At 37.5% G+C, this 12,190-nt stretch overlaps 1 protein-coding gene across 4 annotated transcripts in view; it reads right to left on the bottom strand.

The window, feature by feature from the left end:
• pard3aa (par-3 family cell polarity regulator alpha, a) overlaps nucleotides 1-12,190 on the bottom strand; it is a 557,061-nt gene that overhangs the window by 103,029 nt on the left and 441,842 nt on the right. For all 4 annotated transcript variants that reach the window (XM_073864006.1, XM_073864007.1, XM_073864004.1 and 1 more), the window contains one exon: nucleotides 2,776-3,051. In XM_073864006.1, coding sequence (XP_073720107.1) covers nucleotides 2,776-3,051 — 276 coding nt within the window. The remainder of the gene's footprint in view (nucleotides 1-2,775; nucleotides 3,052-12,190) is intronic.

The following is a 12,190-nucleotide window of genomic DNA, read 5'->3' as shown; positions in this document are numbered from 1 at the left end:
ATAAAATGAGATCAAATTATCCAATTTGTAATAAAAAATAAAAAATGTGTACGTATATATCCTCAATCAAATTCCTTTATCAAAGATCCAGCTAATGCTTTCCACATGAATACTCTTGCTGTTTGTCAACAATCATCCCATCTCATTTGTGTTTATTATAAGAGAGTATCATAGACACTTAATCAATAAGTCAATGCAGCATTAAGTCCCATTAAGACTAATGAGCTATAAAAACAACAACAACATGAACCAAAATATATATCTGCTGCTTTTATTTATTTATTTATTTATTTCCTTGAGCTGTAGGATTATGATGACTATTAATGATAAATGACTATTAATAATGACTATTCAGCAATGCTGTCCTATTTGTTTACTAAAAACCAGTAGAAATCCCCATGCATTCACCCCAAGGAGCCAAGAATCGAATGCTGCCCTTTAGCTGCCACCAGAGATATTGGCACACGGATTAGCCAGATTATTGAGTGACTGCATAACCTTGTCATATTCTCACTGTGACCAAATGGCGGGGGGTTTCGGTGGGTGATCTCATGACAGTTGGGGGGTGGGGACGGTCCGCCCCTGCTGGGACAACAGCAGTTGGCGGCTGATAATCCCCGTCCCAGTGCACCCTGAGAAAGGTCACGCACCCGGAGTGACATATGTCAATCATTGCTTTTGCTTCACTTTCGGCAATTATCCGCCGCCTTAATAAACCCAGAGAGAGTAATTACTGTTTTGGAAAGGGGCATGCTGGCCTTTCATAGCATTTCCATAACTAACTGATAGCACTTTTACAGCTGCCAGAGTAATGAAATGATTTAGGTAATGAATTCTTCAATGTAAATACATCAGCGTTAGTCAATAATATTGCAGGAGCAGATCAGTGAGTGAGTTTTAAGTTTTTTTTATACATATTTGAATAAAATAATTACAGTGAGATATTTGACAGCTGAAGGACAATAATATTACACAAGCACATGCAGTAAAGATGCAAAGGTGGTGAACACTGCAGCCCTTTAAAAGATTAGTCAATTTTCTTAAAAAATAAAATAAAATCTGATAATTTACTCACCACCATGTCATCCAAAATGTTGTCTTTCTTTGTTCAGTCGAGAAGAAATTACGTTTTTTGAGGAAAACATTCCAGGATTTTTCTCATTTTAATGGACTTTAATGGACCCCAACACTTAATGGAGTTTAAAATTGCAGTTTTAAAGGACTCTAAACGATCCCAAACGAGGCATAAGGGTCTTATCTAGCGAAACGATTGTCATTTTTGGAAAGAAAAATAAAAAATATGCACTTTTAAACCTCTTCCTCTGTTCGTGTGACACCCCAATGTGACCTCACATAATTGCATGATGACGTTGAAAGGTAACGCGTTACATATATGAAACGCACATTTGCGGACCATTTTAAACAATAAACTGACACACCGACATTAATTAGTATCATTCGACATACAACAACATCGAAACGGTCCTCTTTTTCCACACTGGGGCGTAGTTTCGCATACGTCATCCGTGAACTCTTGACGTGATGACGTATAACGTGAGGTTGCGCTGTGCTTTAAATGTGCATATTTTTTATTTTTATTGCAAAAAATGACAATCATTTCACTAGATAAGACCCTTATGCCTCGTTGGGAGTCCTTTGAAATTGCAATTTTAAACTGCATTAAAACTGTTAAGTGTTGGGGTCCATTAAAGTCCATTAAAATGAGGAAAATCCTGGAATGTTTTCCTCAAAAAACATAATTTCTTCTCGACTGAACAAAGAAAGACATCAACATTTAGGATGACATTATCTGGATTTTTTTTAAAGAAAATTGACTAATCCTTTAAAATATTGCATCTATATCTCATAAAATGTGTTCATTTCTGAATAACACATGGAGAGTTCAGGTCCAAAAAAGTCTTTACTTAAAAAAAAAAGGGGAAGGGCATAATTATTGATCTTTTTTACATGTTTATCAAGTAGCAAATCATGTTCAAGCTGCAATGTAAAGGCTAGAAACCATCACCTTAGATAACACTCAGGATGTAGCATCCAAACATCCTATATTACACACGAATTGCATTGCATTCATCAAACCACTACATTAAAACTGTCAGATTTGTAAAACACACATGACTCCTATCTCCTTGTACGACAAAGATGAATTTATTGTGGTTCTAGCCACAATGATGCAAAGGGTGAAGATGGATGTGACATGACTCTTGATAATAAAGAATCCTGCTTTTTATTACATTTCCTCATCCAGAGAATTATCAATGATTTACCTGTGCTATAACACCAGCCTTTGGGACGCAGGTGAGAAATCTGATTATTGTGTTTTCTACTTTATCTTCCCACTGTACATATAGGCAGGGTGAAAGCAGCTTTTATTTTTAAAACCCAAGTTTCACACGGGAATGAAAATAAAGGAATGCCATTTTCCATTTAAAACAAAAGAAAAGATAGTGTCCTTCACCTTACACAACCTTAAAAATAGAAATATTCAACAACTCGCAATACTTAGAAAACATTTTTGTAATGGCAGCCAACAGAATGCAAAGCTTTTGAAATACATGCGTAAAGTGGCGTCACTTAAGTCAAGGACATTTCAATGCATACTCTTTCTTCACTTTACATCAGCAGTCATTTTGCTTTATAAATGTCTTTACAAACACTCAAAATCAAGGTCCAACTTATTTGTACTGATAAATCAGGCACGACGGTTTAAAAAATGAATGTACAAACATTATAGCAGAAAAATCCCAGAGTGCTTACCTGTCTGCGGAGGGTGGGCGTCCATTTCTGGACTTGTTAACCTGGGCATAGAGGGCGTCTAAGGGCAGGGGTTGGTCTTTAGGGGTCTGAGGATGCTGATCTTGAGCAGGGTTCTGGCTCAGGTCCATGCTGCTGTTCAGAGATGAGTTCAGAGAGCCGATCCCTGCATAGGTGTGCTCCTCGTCTGAACTGAAGTTTCTGTTGAAGTCCTGGATCTCGGCGTAGTCTCGATCTTTGGCCTGTCGCTCGCGAATCTCCCTGGTTTTAGCTTGAATCCTACAAATACAAGATATGATTATTGGCTTCGATAGGTGGTAATTCTTTATGATTTAAAACCATTTAATTTATGTTTTATGGTAGTTTACAGAAGATTACCACTACTTCACACAAACAATAGGGGTGCGCGGTGCAAAAACTAACACGGGGTTAGGACTGTTTACATTGTTGCACAATGTAAACAGTTGGGTGTGTAAGATAACAAATTCAGTGTTATGTCATATGAATCAGTGTCTTGTTGACTAAAACATAGCATCATTTTGAAATATTTCTGCAGCTCTTAGCAACTTTTGGGTGGGCCTGAAAATATCTTGACCCAGCGGCATTATTGTAATGCTGTGTTACAACTAACCCCTCAGCACTTACGATATTAAAACCGCTAACATTAGCGTAATTCTTGCCGTTGTTTTAAATCAGCTACACACTAATGATTGTTGGCTGCCAACAAAAAAAATGTGACTGTCTTATCAAAAATCGTGTATCAAATTTATTTTTGTTCATATCTTTAATATTGATTGAATAAGTTCACGTCAACGATTGAAATCATAATGAAATGAATGGCTAAAATCAGACTTTGATGCATCATTATTTGAGACTTTAGTATGGTTATTACTGGCTGGGTTATAATTGTGCTTCTTTTTTCACATATTCAGACATTTGTATCCATTTATAATTGAACTATTGTTAGAAAAGGGCTGGATGAATGAATACAGTGTGGATACCTGTCTATTATAGACAGATATATATATACAATATCCACTTCAAGTATATAGACAAAATAGTACTGAAATATTAACTTTTAGCAAGTGTTACAACTAACCCCCTGCATGTTACAATGAACCCCACCTATGGGGTAAGTTGTAACGTTTGCACTTCTGTCACGTTTGGTGTAATTGTCCAAGAATGGTAAGTACTAGAAACAAACTTCAAATGTTCATTTGTAGCAGAGATGTCCGTGTTACTTGTGTAAAAATATAATTAATCAAACTCAATTTTTTTTTAATGATTGAGCCAAAACCAAAAAGCGTTAGGTTGTGCCCCTCTCTCCCCTACAACATTTGTGTCTGTCTCGCCAAAATAAATTTTTGAAACAGTAGTAGGCTAAATGAGAAATGCCGGTATAGACCGTGGACGGTATTTATGCCTACTACAACCAGGTGCAGATACGCTCAGCGTAGACAATGCGCGTCCCCGTGTATGCGTTTAACCACAGTGATAGCTCAGACGCCATTTGCGTTACTATGGTTACAAACTCCTCTCACATGGTTGCCAGTGCGCCTCCCTCAGGATGCGTGCGTCACGTGCAGATCCATCAAACACAACCTGTATTAACTAAACGAAAGCTTTTCTTGTTTGCACAAAAGGTAATAATTTGCTGATTAATTCTAACAGTTTGACTTAATTAAAACGAAATTAAACAAAGCTGCCCACTGCTCGTGTATCCTGTGTGATCCTGAATCAGACAAGATAATTTCTATTTTTGCCTTAGAAACACGTCAAAACTTTATACTTACGCCTATTCTTGGCAAATGATGAGTTGCTGTAACTTATTAAATCAAGTTTTTTTAGCTTAAGTTATGTCAACTTTATTTTATAATAACAATAAATTGTACGATTTGCTTGCTATTCTTCTCAATGAATTACGGTGAAATGCCGATACATCCAAAAGCCAGAGGGCGCTCTTAAACTCAATATGTGCCGCAGAAGAAGTACAATTTACACACGCAATTTTTTATATGGCTGTTCTTCAAACATTTTCAGGTATTTTCGTGATAATAAAGAATATTTATCATGATTAAGTTTAAATTATAAACGACTTAAACTCACAGTGATTTTAGATTGATAAGGACTTTCTACTGAGGGCCATAATAGAGGGTATGCATTGATGTCACTTTTCCACGTGACCACGCCATGTTGAGTGGCAAACGTTCAACAAAATGGCTGGTTTTCATAGCGTCTGCAACGAAAATGCCAGTAAAACTGACTGTTATCATCTTAAATTGAATTTAGTTGGACTTTATAGCAGAGGTGGACAATACTTAGTTACATTAGTTACATTTTCCAAGCATCTGTGCTTTATTAGGGTGTTTAACATGGGAAAAATTTTACTTCACTACATTTTAAAGCATAGAATCATACTGTGCATTCTTTAATATTGCATATTAAAATGTATTTAATACCTAATTACATTTAAATTGTGTAATTTAGCTTAAGTAAAAGTATGTTAATGTACTTAAATGTAAATCAAAAACTTGTATTTATGAAATGTAATAGAGTAAAAATAAAAAAATTATGTTTTCCAAAGAAAAAACACGGATAAAATACAAATACTTGAAAAATACTTCTAAATAGAAAGTAAAACCTCTGCTTTATAGTGACCTTGGCAACTTGTGGTCTGTGGACATTGGCATGAACGATCAAATTACTTCTCATTTCTGTGTTTTTTTTTTGGCAGTCTGTAAAACAATAGCTCTGAATTCTTGTTAATCTGTTAGTACAGCCTATCGCACAACAGCTTTTTTTCCATTTAGACCCGCTTTCCTCGTGTTTACGCTGATTTCACACTGTACTCAAATTCTGCCGCTCTGTCTTTTGCCACTCAGTGGCCGTAATTGCAGTCATTTTTGCCAGAGGTGACGTCACATGCATACCCTCTATACATGAGAAAGCTGTGCATAATATCACCTTTGCGATTCAGGTATATTAGTGTGTGTGGGCATTTATCTTACACCCCCCTACTGTACAGCAACTCATCACTAGTCAATACAGTGCAAAAAAAAATTACGGTGTAAATTATTATTTTAATATTTAGGGGAACTTTACCTAAATCATCTATTTACAGTAGGTCCTAAAGGACCACAGCTTTAATGTGAAACCAATATAAATCAAAAGATCGGAAGATAGACATCCCGGTTACACTGAGCACAAAACCTCCTACTGGCGTCAGTCCTCTAAACCTCCGCCAAATCCGTTTTATTTTATTTATTCCAGAAATATTTGACTTGGGAGAACTTTGATGTTCCCAGGCCCCCAAATTCCTCCTTTTGAATATGTTTCTGCTAAAGATTTTGGCCTCTTGCTTGATGAAGTGAACCAAGCAGGATGTATGCTTGTCAATACATGGAATCACTAAAACAGGCGGTAGGGAAAGGAAAAGGGAGTGGTTCATTCTTAAAGTCAGTTCATAAATGGACACTCTGATCTTTCGCCAACAGCCTTTTTCTGCCTTGCCTCAACCTTTCTCTCCTTTACTCAGTGGGAGATTTCAAAGGCCATTCCTGGTGGGCTGTACTGAATGAGTCTTTTTGTGTGCATAGGCCACATGTGTCGCTGTATTGAAAGAAAGGGGATCCTCAGGAATGGGAATTGTAGTGGAAGAAGTGGACGGGCCGGTGGAAAGCCTCCTGTAGGGTGACCTCTGCCTTGGTACCCACCCACATTATAAAGTCCAGATGGGATTCAGAGCGTGAGGGATACCCTGATAGCAACGCTATCCTTCCTAAGGCCGGTTTCAGCACCGTACCTCCTCACCTCCCCAGGTCAGAGTTGACCTTTGACCCTAGACATCTTTCTGTCAGTTCTTTGATTGACAGGGTTGAAGAGAGCTGAAGGATTTTTCCCACCAAGACTGAATGTTTCCACACATTCTCATAAGCACGATCTAATTTAGCAACAATGAGCGTTTTCTCTCTGTCACAGTCTAATACAATTACAATGCCATTGACTGTCTCTCTCTCTCCGGTCGCTCGAGAAAATCCAATTCTGTGTGCTAGAATTGTGTGCATTTATGAGTAACGTTAATAGTCTGGCAGTGATGGGAAATCAACATATCAGCATATTTTCATATTTGTGTGCATGCATTGTGGGAGTTTTAAAGGGATGGTGCACTCAAAAATGGCAATTCTCTCATGTTGTTTCAAATCTGTGTAAGAGAGAATGAGAATGTCAAAGCAGGGAATGCAGATTTATTTTTGGTGAACTACTTCTTTAATTTTAATGTGTCTCCATCTAGTTTTTCAATCCACCTGCCGTCTGCTCCAAAACTGATGTCACTGCCGGTAAGAAACCTTCTCCACGTTATGACAAGTTATAGAAACTCAATTGGAAAACGACGACGACGACGCCTCCGGCACTTTGACTATAATGGCCAAATCAAATCTGCAAGAGATATGTCTGTGTTTGAAAGGCATAATGAGCACATTGAGGAAGAGGTCCAGTCTAACCTGCCCTCTGGAGTATGATGCTAAAACTACTTTAGTGCAGTGGACAGGATATAAGTGGACCACAGAGCTTTGCATGTGTTGTGTGACAGTGTAAACGTCTGGTTTGACTCATTCGCTGCCAGACTTTTTTGTAATTTATACAAAATTTTCACAAAATGCATTCCAGAAAAATGTTCTTCTAAAAATATATAAACATACAAATATTTGAAATGAATGAACAGACCCGTTGCTTTCAAACAAACAAACAAACAAAACGGGGGGAAAAAACGTTTCATCCTAACTATATTTTTTATCTGCTTATAAACTTTGTGATATGAAGGAATTTTGTTAGAGATCAGATTATCAAAACATACACAGAATTTAAAATTAGTAAAAAAAAAATTCTAAATTTTGTTTTTTATAAATTGGGTAAGTGCGCCATGTAGTTGATACTCGCGGTATTGCAGATTAACATAAAAATTCTTCAGAAATACGTTTTTTTATGCAAATGTTTTCTCTTAATTGACGAGATAACTCGTCAATGGCAGGGAAAGAGTAAAAACTTTTATGACATCATTAAACTTTGTTTATGTTTTGTATTTTGTCCTAACCCATGTGTGACTGTAACAAGCAATTTGTCAGTCACATGGTTTTTGCTAGCCTGGTTAGCCAGACATCAAGATGTAAGGTCTGGCAACTCTTCACACAAACGGCTCAATGCAAGGGGCGGGATATAAGGTTGTCCCTCAAAATGCCTCTGTACGCAATAGGATAGCGCTATGACCAATCAGAGCAACGAAGAAGGTGACGTATGAGTCCCCTGCGTTTCCCCACCGCTGGAGCTAATTGGTATATCAAACTTTTACCGTAACCAGTCGGCAAAACTCCAAACACATCTTTCTTGCTTAAAAAGGACTTCAGTAGGGTTATTTGCTCTTCTCTCAAAGAAAAACATAAGTCTAAGTCCTCCAGAGTCGCGGCCAAAGCCGCTTCAAAAAAAAGCTGTTCGCCAGCAGCAGCAGCCATTCTTTGTTTTCAAGTAGGAACCGTCGCAGGCAGCTCTGTCGTCATCATGTTAAGCCCGCCCCACAGACGCTACACACGATGTGATTGGCCTGACCAAATTTTGGTTTTTGGAGCTGTTAAGTGTATTGTGAGTGCCTAGACTAAACCCTGGCAGCAAATATATTTTGCGGCCGCTAGGGTGCGTCTAGATTTCTAGGCTAGGTTTTTGCATGAAATTTTTACACATTTGGTTGCAGTACACACACATTAGAATGATCTTGACAGATTTTCTTCTCTCAAATCCTAAACATGCTCACACTACAAGATTTGAAAACCTGAGCAGCCTCCTAGCTGCTACAAGCACACTCTGAAAGTGGCGGTGGAGGGTAGGAAACACAGCCCTGCCCCTCCCCCTGCCTGCAGAAGAGTGTCTGATACCAGGCACTGTTGCGCTTTTCAACCACATGGGGGAGCTGTAAGTCATTTTTACATGGAAACTACATAGTGTTGCTTTAAAGCGCTGTTTTTATAAACTTAGCATGTGCGCAAACATACAGGCTTCACGACCCTTGGAAATCCATGGGGTGAGTGACATAAAAGGAAACTTGCGAAAGAATGAATTAACTTGATATAAAACAACAAAGAACTAAAATGCATTATTTACAGCAATAATCTGACATTAAAGATGTATGTATATGGGAAAAAGGCAAGACTAGCTAGCTCGTTTCTCCAACTTTCATAATATGGGTGGTTCAGCAGTGAGTTGTGTCGTTTGTTTGGGAAATGCACACCAGATTTTATCTGAAAACCTCACACATAATAATCTGAGCTGAACATTAGAAACTGAATGAGGTTTTGGACTTAACTTTCTTCAGATTCTCACTAGGGGAAAATAAGAGTTAATTCGAGCCGAAAATCTTTTTCTGGTAAAACTAAGTAAATTAGTCATCTTAAATCCTGTGTGTGCGTGCACGCCTAAACTTGAAGCTAAATGTGTTGGGAGTTTCTTCCATTTTTACTTCATTACACAATAAATGGCCCAGAATGGTGTTAACAAAAGGCACATCATTACAGCTCTGGTTTCCCTCTCTCTCCTGATTTATCATTTAATTCAGGCCTTCGGTGTTACTACTAAAAGCTGTTGCCTCCCTACAAGCTACTCAGAGTTTAAAGGATTAAAAATTGGTTAGCTACAATATAAGATGCTAAAAATAAAGTAGCTAATGGCATATTTTTTTTTATATGTGATAAAATGTGTTTTCGAAAAAATTTACTAATTAAAGGACAGTGTGTACAATTTGATTATTATTTTAAAGGGACCATGGCATAAAAAATCTGACTTTTTTCATGATTGGGTCCCCAGTGCTTCTATCAATCTAGAAAATGTAAAAAGATCAACCCAGTAACTTAGTTTTGGTAAACCCTTCTGTACAAGAACATGAAAAAATAGGCCGTTGAAATTTGGCTCTCCTTATGATGTCATAAGTAGCTCTAATTATAATAATACCACCCCTTAATCTGCACTATCTAACCACAGCACTGCCATTTAGTACAGAGAAAAGCACAATTGAGTTTTAATTCCAACAAACCACCATCATTGTGATCACTGTTTGAATTTCATTATCTCATTTGCATTTTAAAGGACACACCCTCAAAACGGCACATTTTGCACACACCTACAAAGTGGCAATTTTAACATGTTATGATCAATTATTTATATGGTATTTTGAGCTAAAACTTCACATATGTGCTCTGGGGACACCAAAGATTTATTTGACATCTTAAAAAAGTCTTATGCCATGGCCCCTTTAAATCAATATGTGCCACACATGAAAATCACTGCAGTTTTTATTATAGTAAACTGTAGTAAAATCCTAGGTACTACAGTGTCTTTAAACCTTAACATAGTAAATATGTAAAGTATACTACAGTACTTACTAGAGTTTATTAATTCACCATGGTTAAGATTGTAGTATGCATCAACAAAGTGTACTAATTCTTACAATATACAATATTTTACTATCATTTACTACAGTATAGTAAAAACTAAAATATTTTTCCATGTTGGGCAGTACAACATCTAAAAGAAAGCACTGTAGTGTAGCCATTTCCTCACACAATTTATTAATTTCGCTGTGTCATTACGTTTTAGTTAGACACTTACCAACACTTAAAGGAATAGTCTACTCATTTTCAATATTAAAATATGTTATTACCTTAACTAAGAATTGTTGATACATCCCTCTATCATCTGTGTGCGTGCACGTAAGCGCTGGAGCGCACTGCGACGCTTCGATAGCATTTAGCTTAGCCCCATTCATTCAATGGTACCATTTAGAGATAAAGTTAGAAGTGACCAAACACATCAACGTTTTTCCTATTTAAGACGAGTAGTTATACGAGCAAGTTTGGTGGTACAAAATAAAATGTAGCGCTTTTTTAAGTGGATTTAAAAGAGGAACTATATTGTATGGCGTAATAGCACTTTTGGGAGTACTTCGACTCAGCGCAGTAACACCCTCCCTCTCCCATTATGAGAGTGAGAAGGGGAGCGGACTTTTCAGGCCATAAAATATAGTTCCTCTTTTAAATCCGCTTAGAAAAGCGCTACGTTTTATTTTGTACCACCAAACTTGCTCGTATAACTACTCGTCTTAAATAGGAAAACGTTGATGTGTTTGGTCACTTCTAACTTTATCTCTAAATGGTACCATTGAATGAATGGGGCTAAGCTAAATGCTATCGAAGCGTCGCAGCGCGCTCCAGCGCTTACGTGCACGCACACAGATGATAGAGGGATGTATCAACAATTCTTAGTTAAGGTAATAACATATTTTAATATTGAAAATGAGTAGACTATTCCTTTAATGCCTTATAGAGACATCCAACTACATGACAGTCCAAAAAAAAAAAAAATTGACACTAGGTTCCAAAATTGAAAGAGAAGAAAGAAAACATTATCAAGATATTAGCAAGAGGGTTGAAAATTCCCCAATGAGCTCTGAAAAACAACAAATGCAAAACAACGAATGCAAATCCCTCTTTGTGACTTTGGGCTCAAAGCTAATTAGTGCAGATTGATATTGTGTGTGTGAGTGTGTGTGTGTGCGTGTGTGTGTGCGTGTGTGGCTGTAAGTGGCCAAAAAGATTTTGAACAACAAGAAAGACTGCAAATTTGTCTTTGTGCCTCCCAATGAGATCTATGTATATGTAAATGTTAGTCTACGCATCTGTCAGAGCAAGGACGCACATTTTTTCTTTTTGTCTGAGTGTTAAAGTAATTAAGAGTTTGATGTTGTGATTAGCTCACATCTGTCCTGAGCTTTAGTGTGTGGGTGCAAGAAAGACGCTAACATATGGGTCGCTATGGCAGTTATGAGATTGTTTCTAGGTAACAAGCAAAGCAAACACAACTTGTGCTTTGTACCACTCGCAACCTTTCATTTTGCTTCTACAAGCTACAAGACTATTTCAAAATCATCTCATTAGATGCGATCTACGGTAGCCGTACCTTGATGCTATTCATTTTCATTTATTTATAGAATAACTGAACTGAAACACATCCAAATGCTTCCTGGAAACCCTGTGGATGCCGTCAAGCGTGTGAGAGGTGAAATTGTACTGTACAGTCTGCAGGGTCAACGTGTTTCATTTTTGGAGAGTGAATTAGTCATTGGTCACAGCCGAAAAACCTGAAAAACTTTGAAAGTTTTGTTTTGTGGCTTTGAAGAGAAGTTTGGAGTTTCAACACAAACGGGAGAGATCGCACTTCGGTCCGCCTGCAGTCCTTCCTCGCTTCGCTGAATAAATCACGCTGTTTATCTTTTGACACAGCCAAATTCCAGACGTACACAGCCAAGGCACTCCCCTCCTTATGTCTAACAATGTTTAATTCAGCTTAGGAGAAGAAGAGCGAGAGGTTCATATGGCCT

This window comes from Misgurnus anguillicaudatus, chromosome 25 (assembly GCF_027580225.2).
Source record: "Misgurnus anguillicaudatus chromosome 25, ASM2758022v2, whole genome shotgun sequence".
NCBI classification, from domain to species: Eukaryota; Metazoa; Chordata; class Actinopteri; order Cypriniformes; family Cobitidae; genus Misgurnus; species Misgurnus anguillicaudatus.
This window is presented reverse-complemented; position numbering and strand designations above follow the sequence as displayed.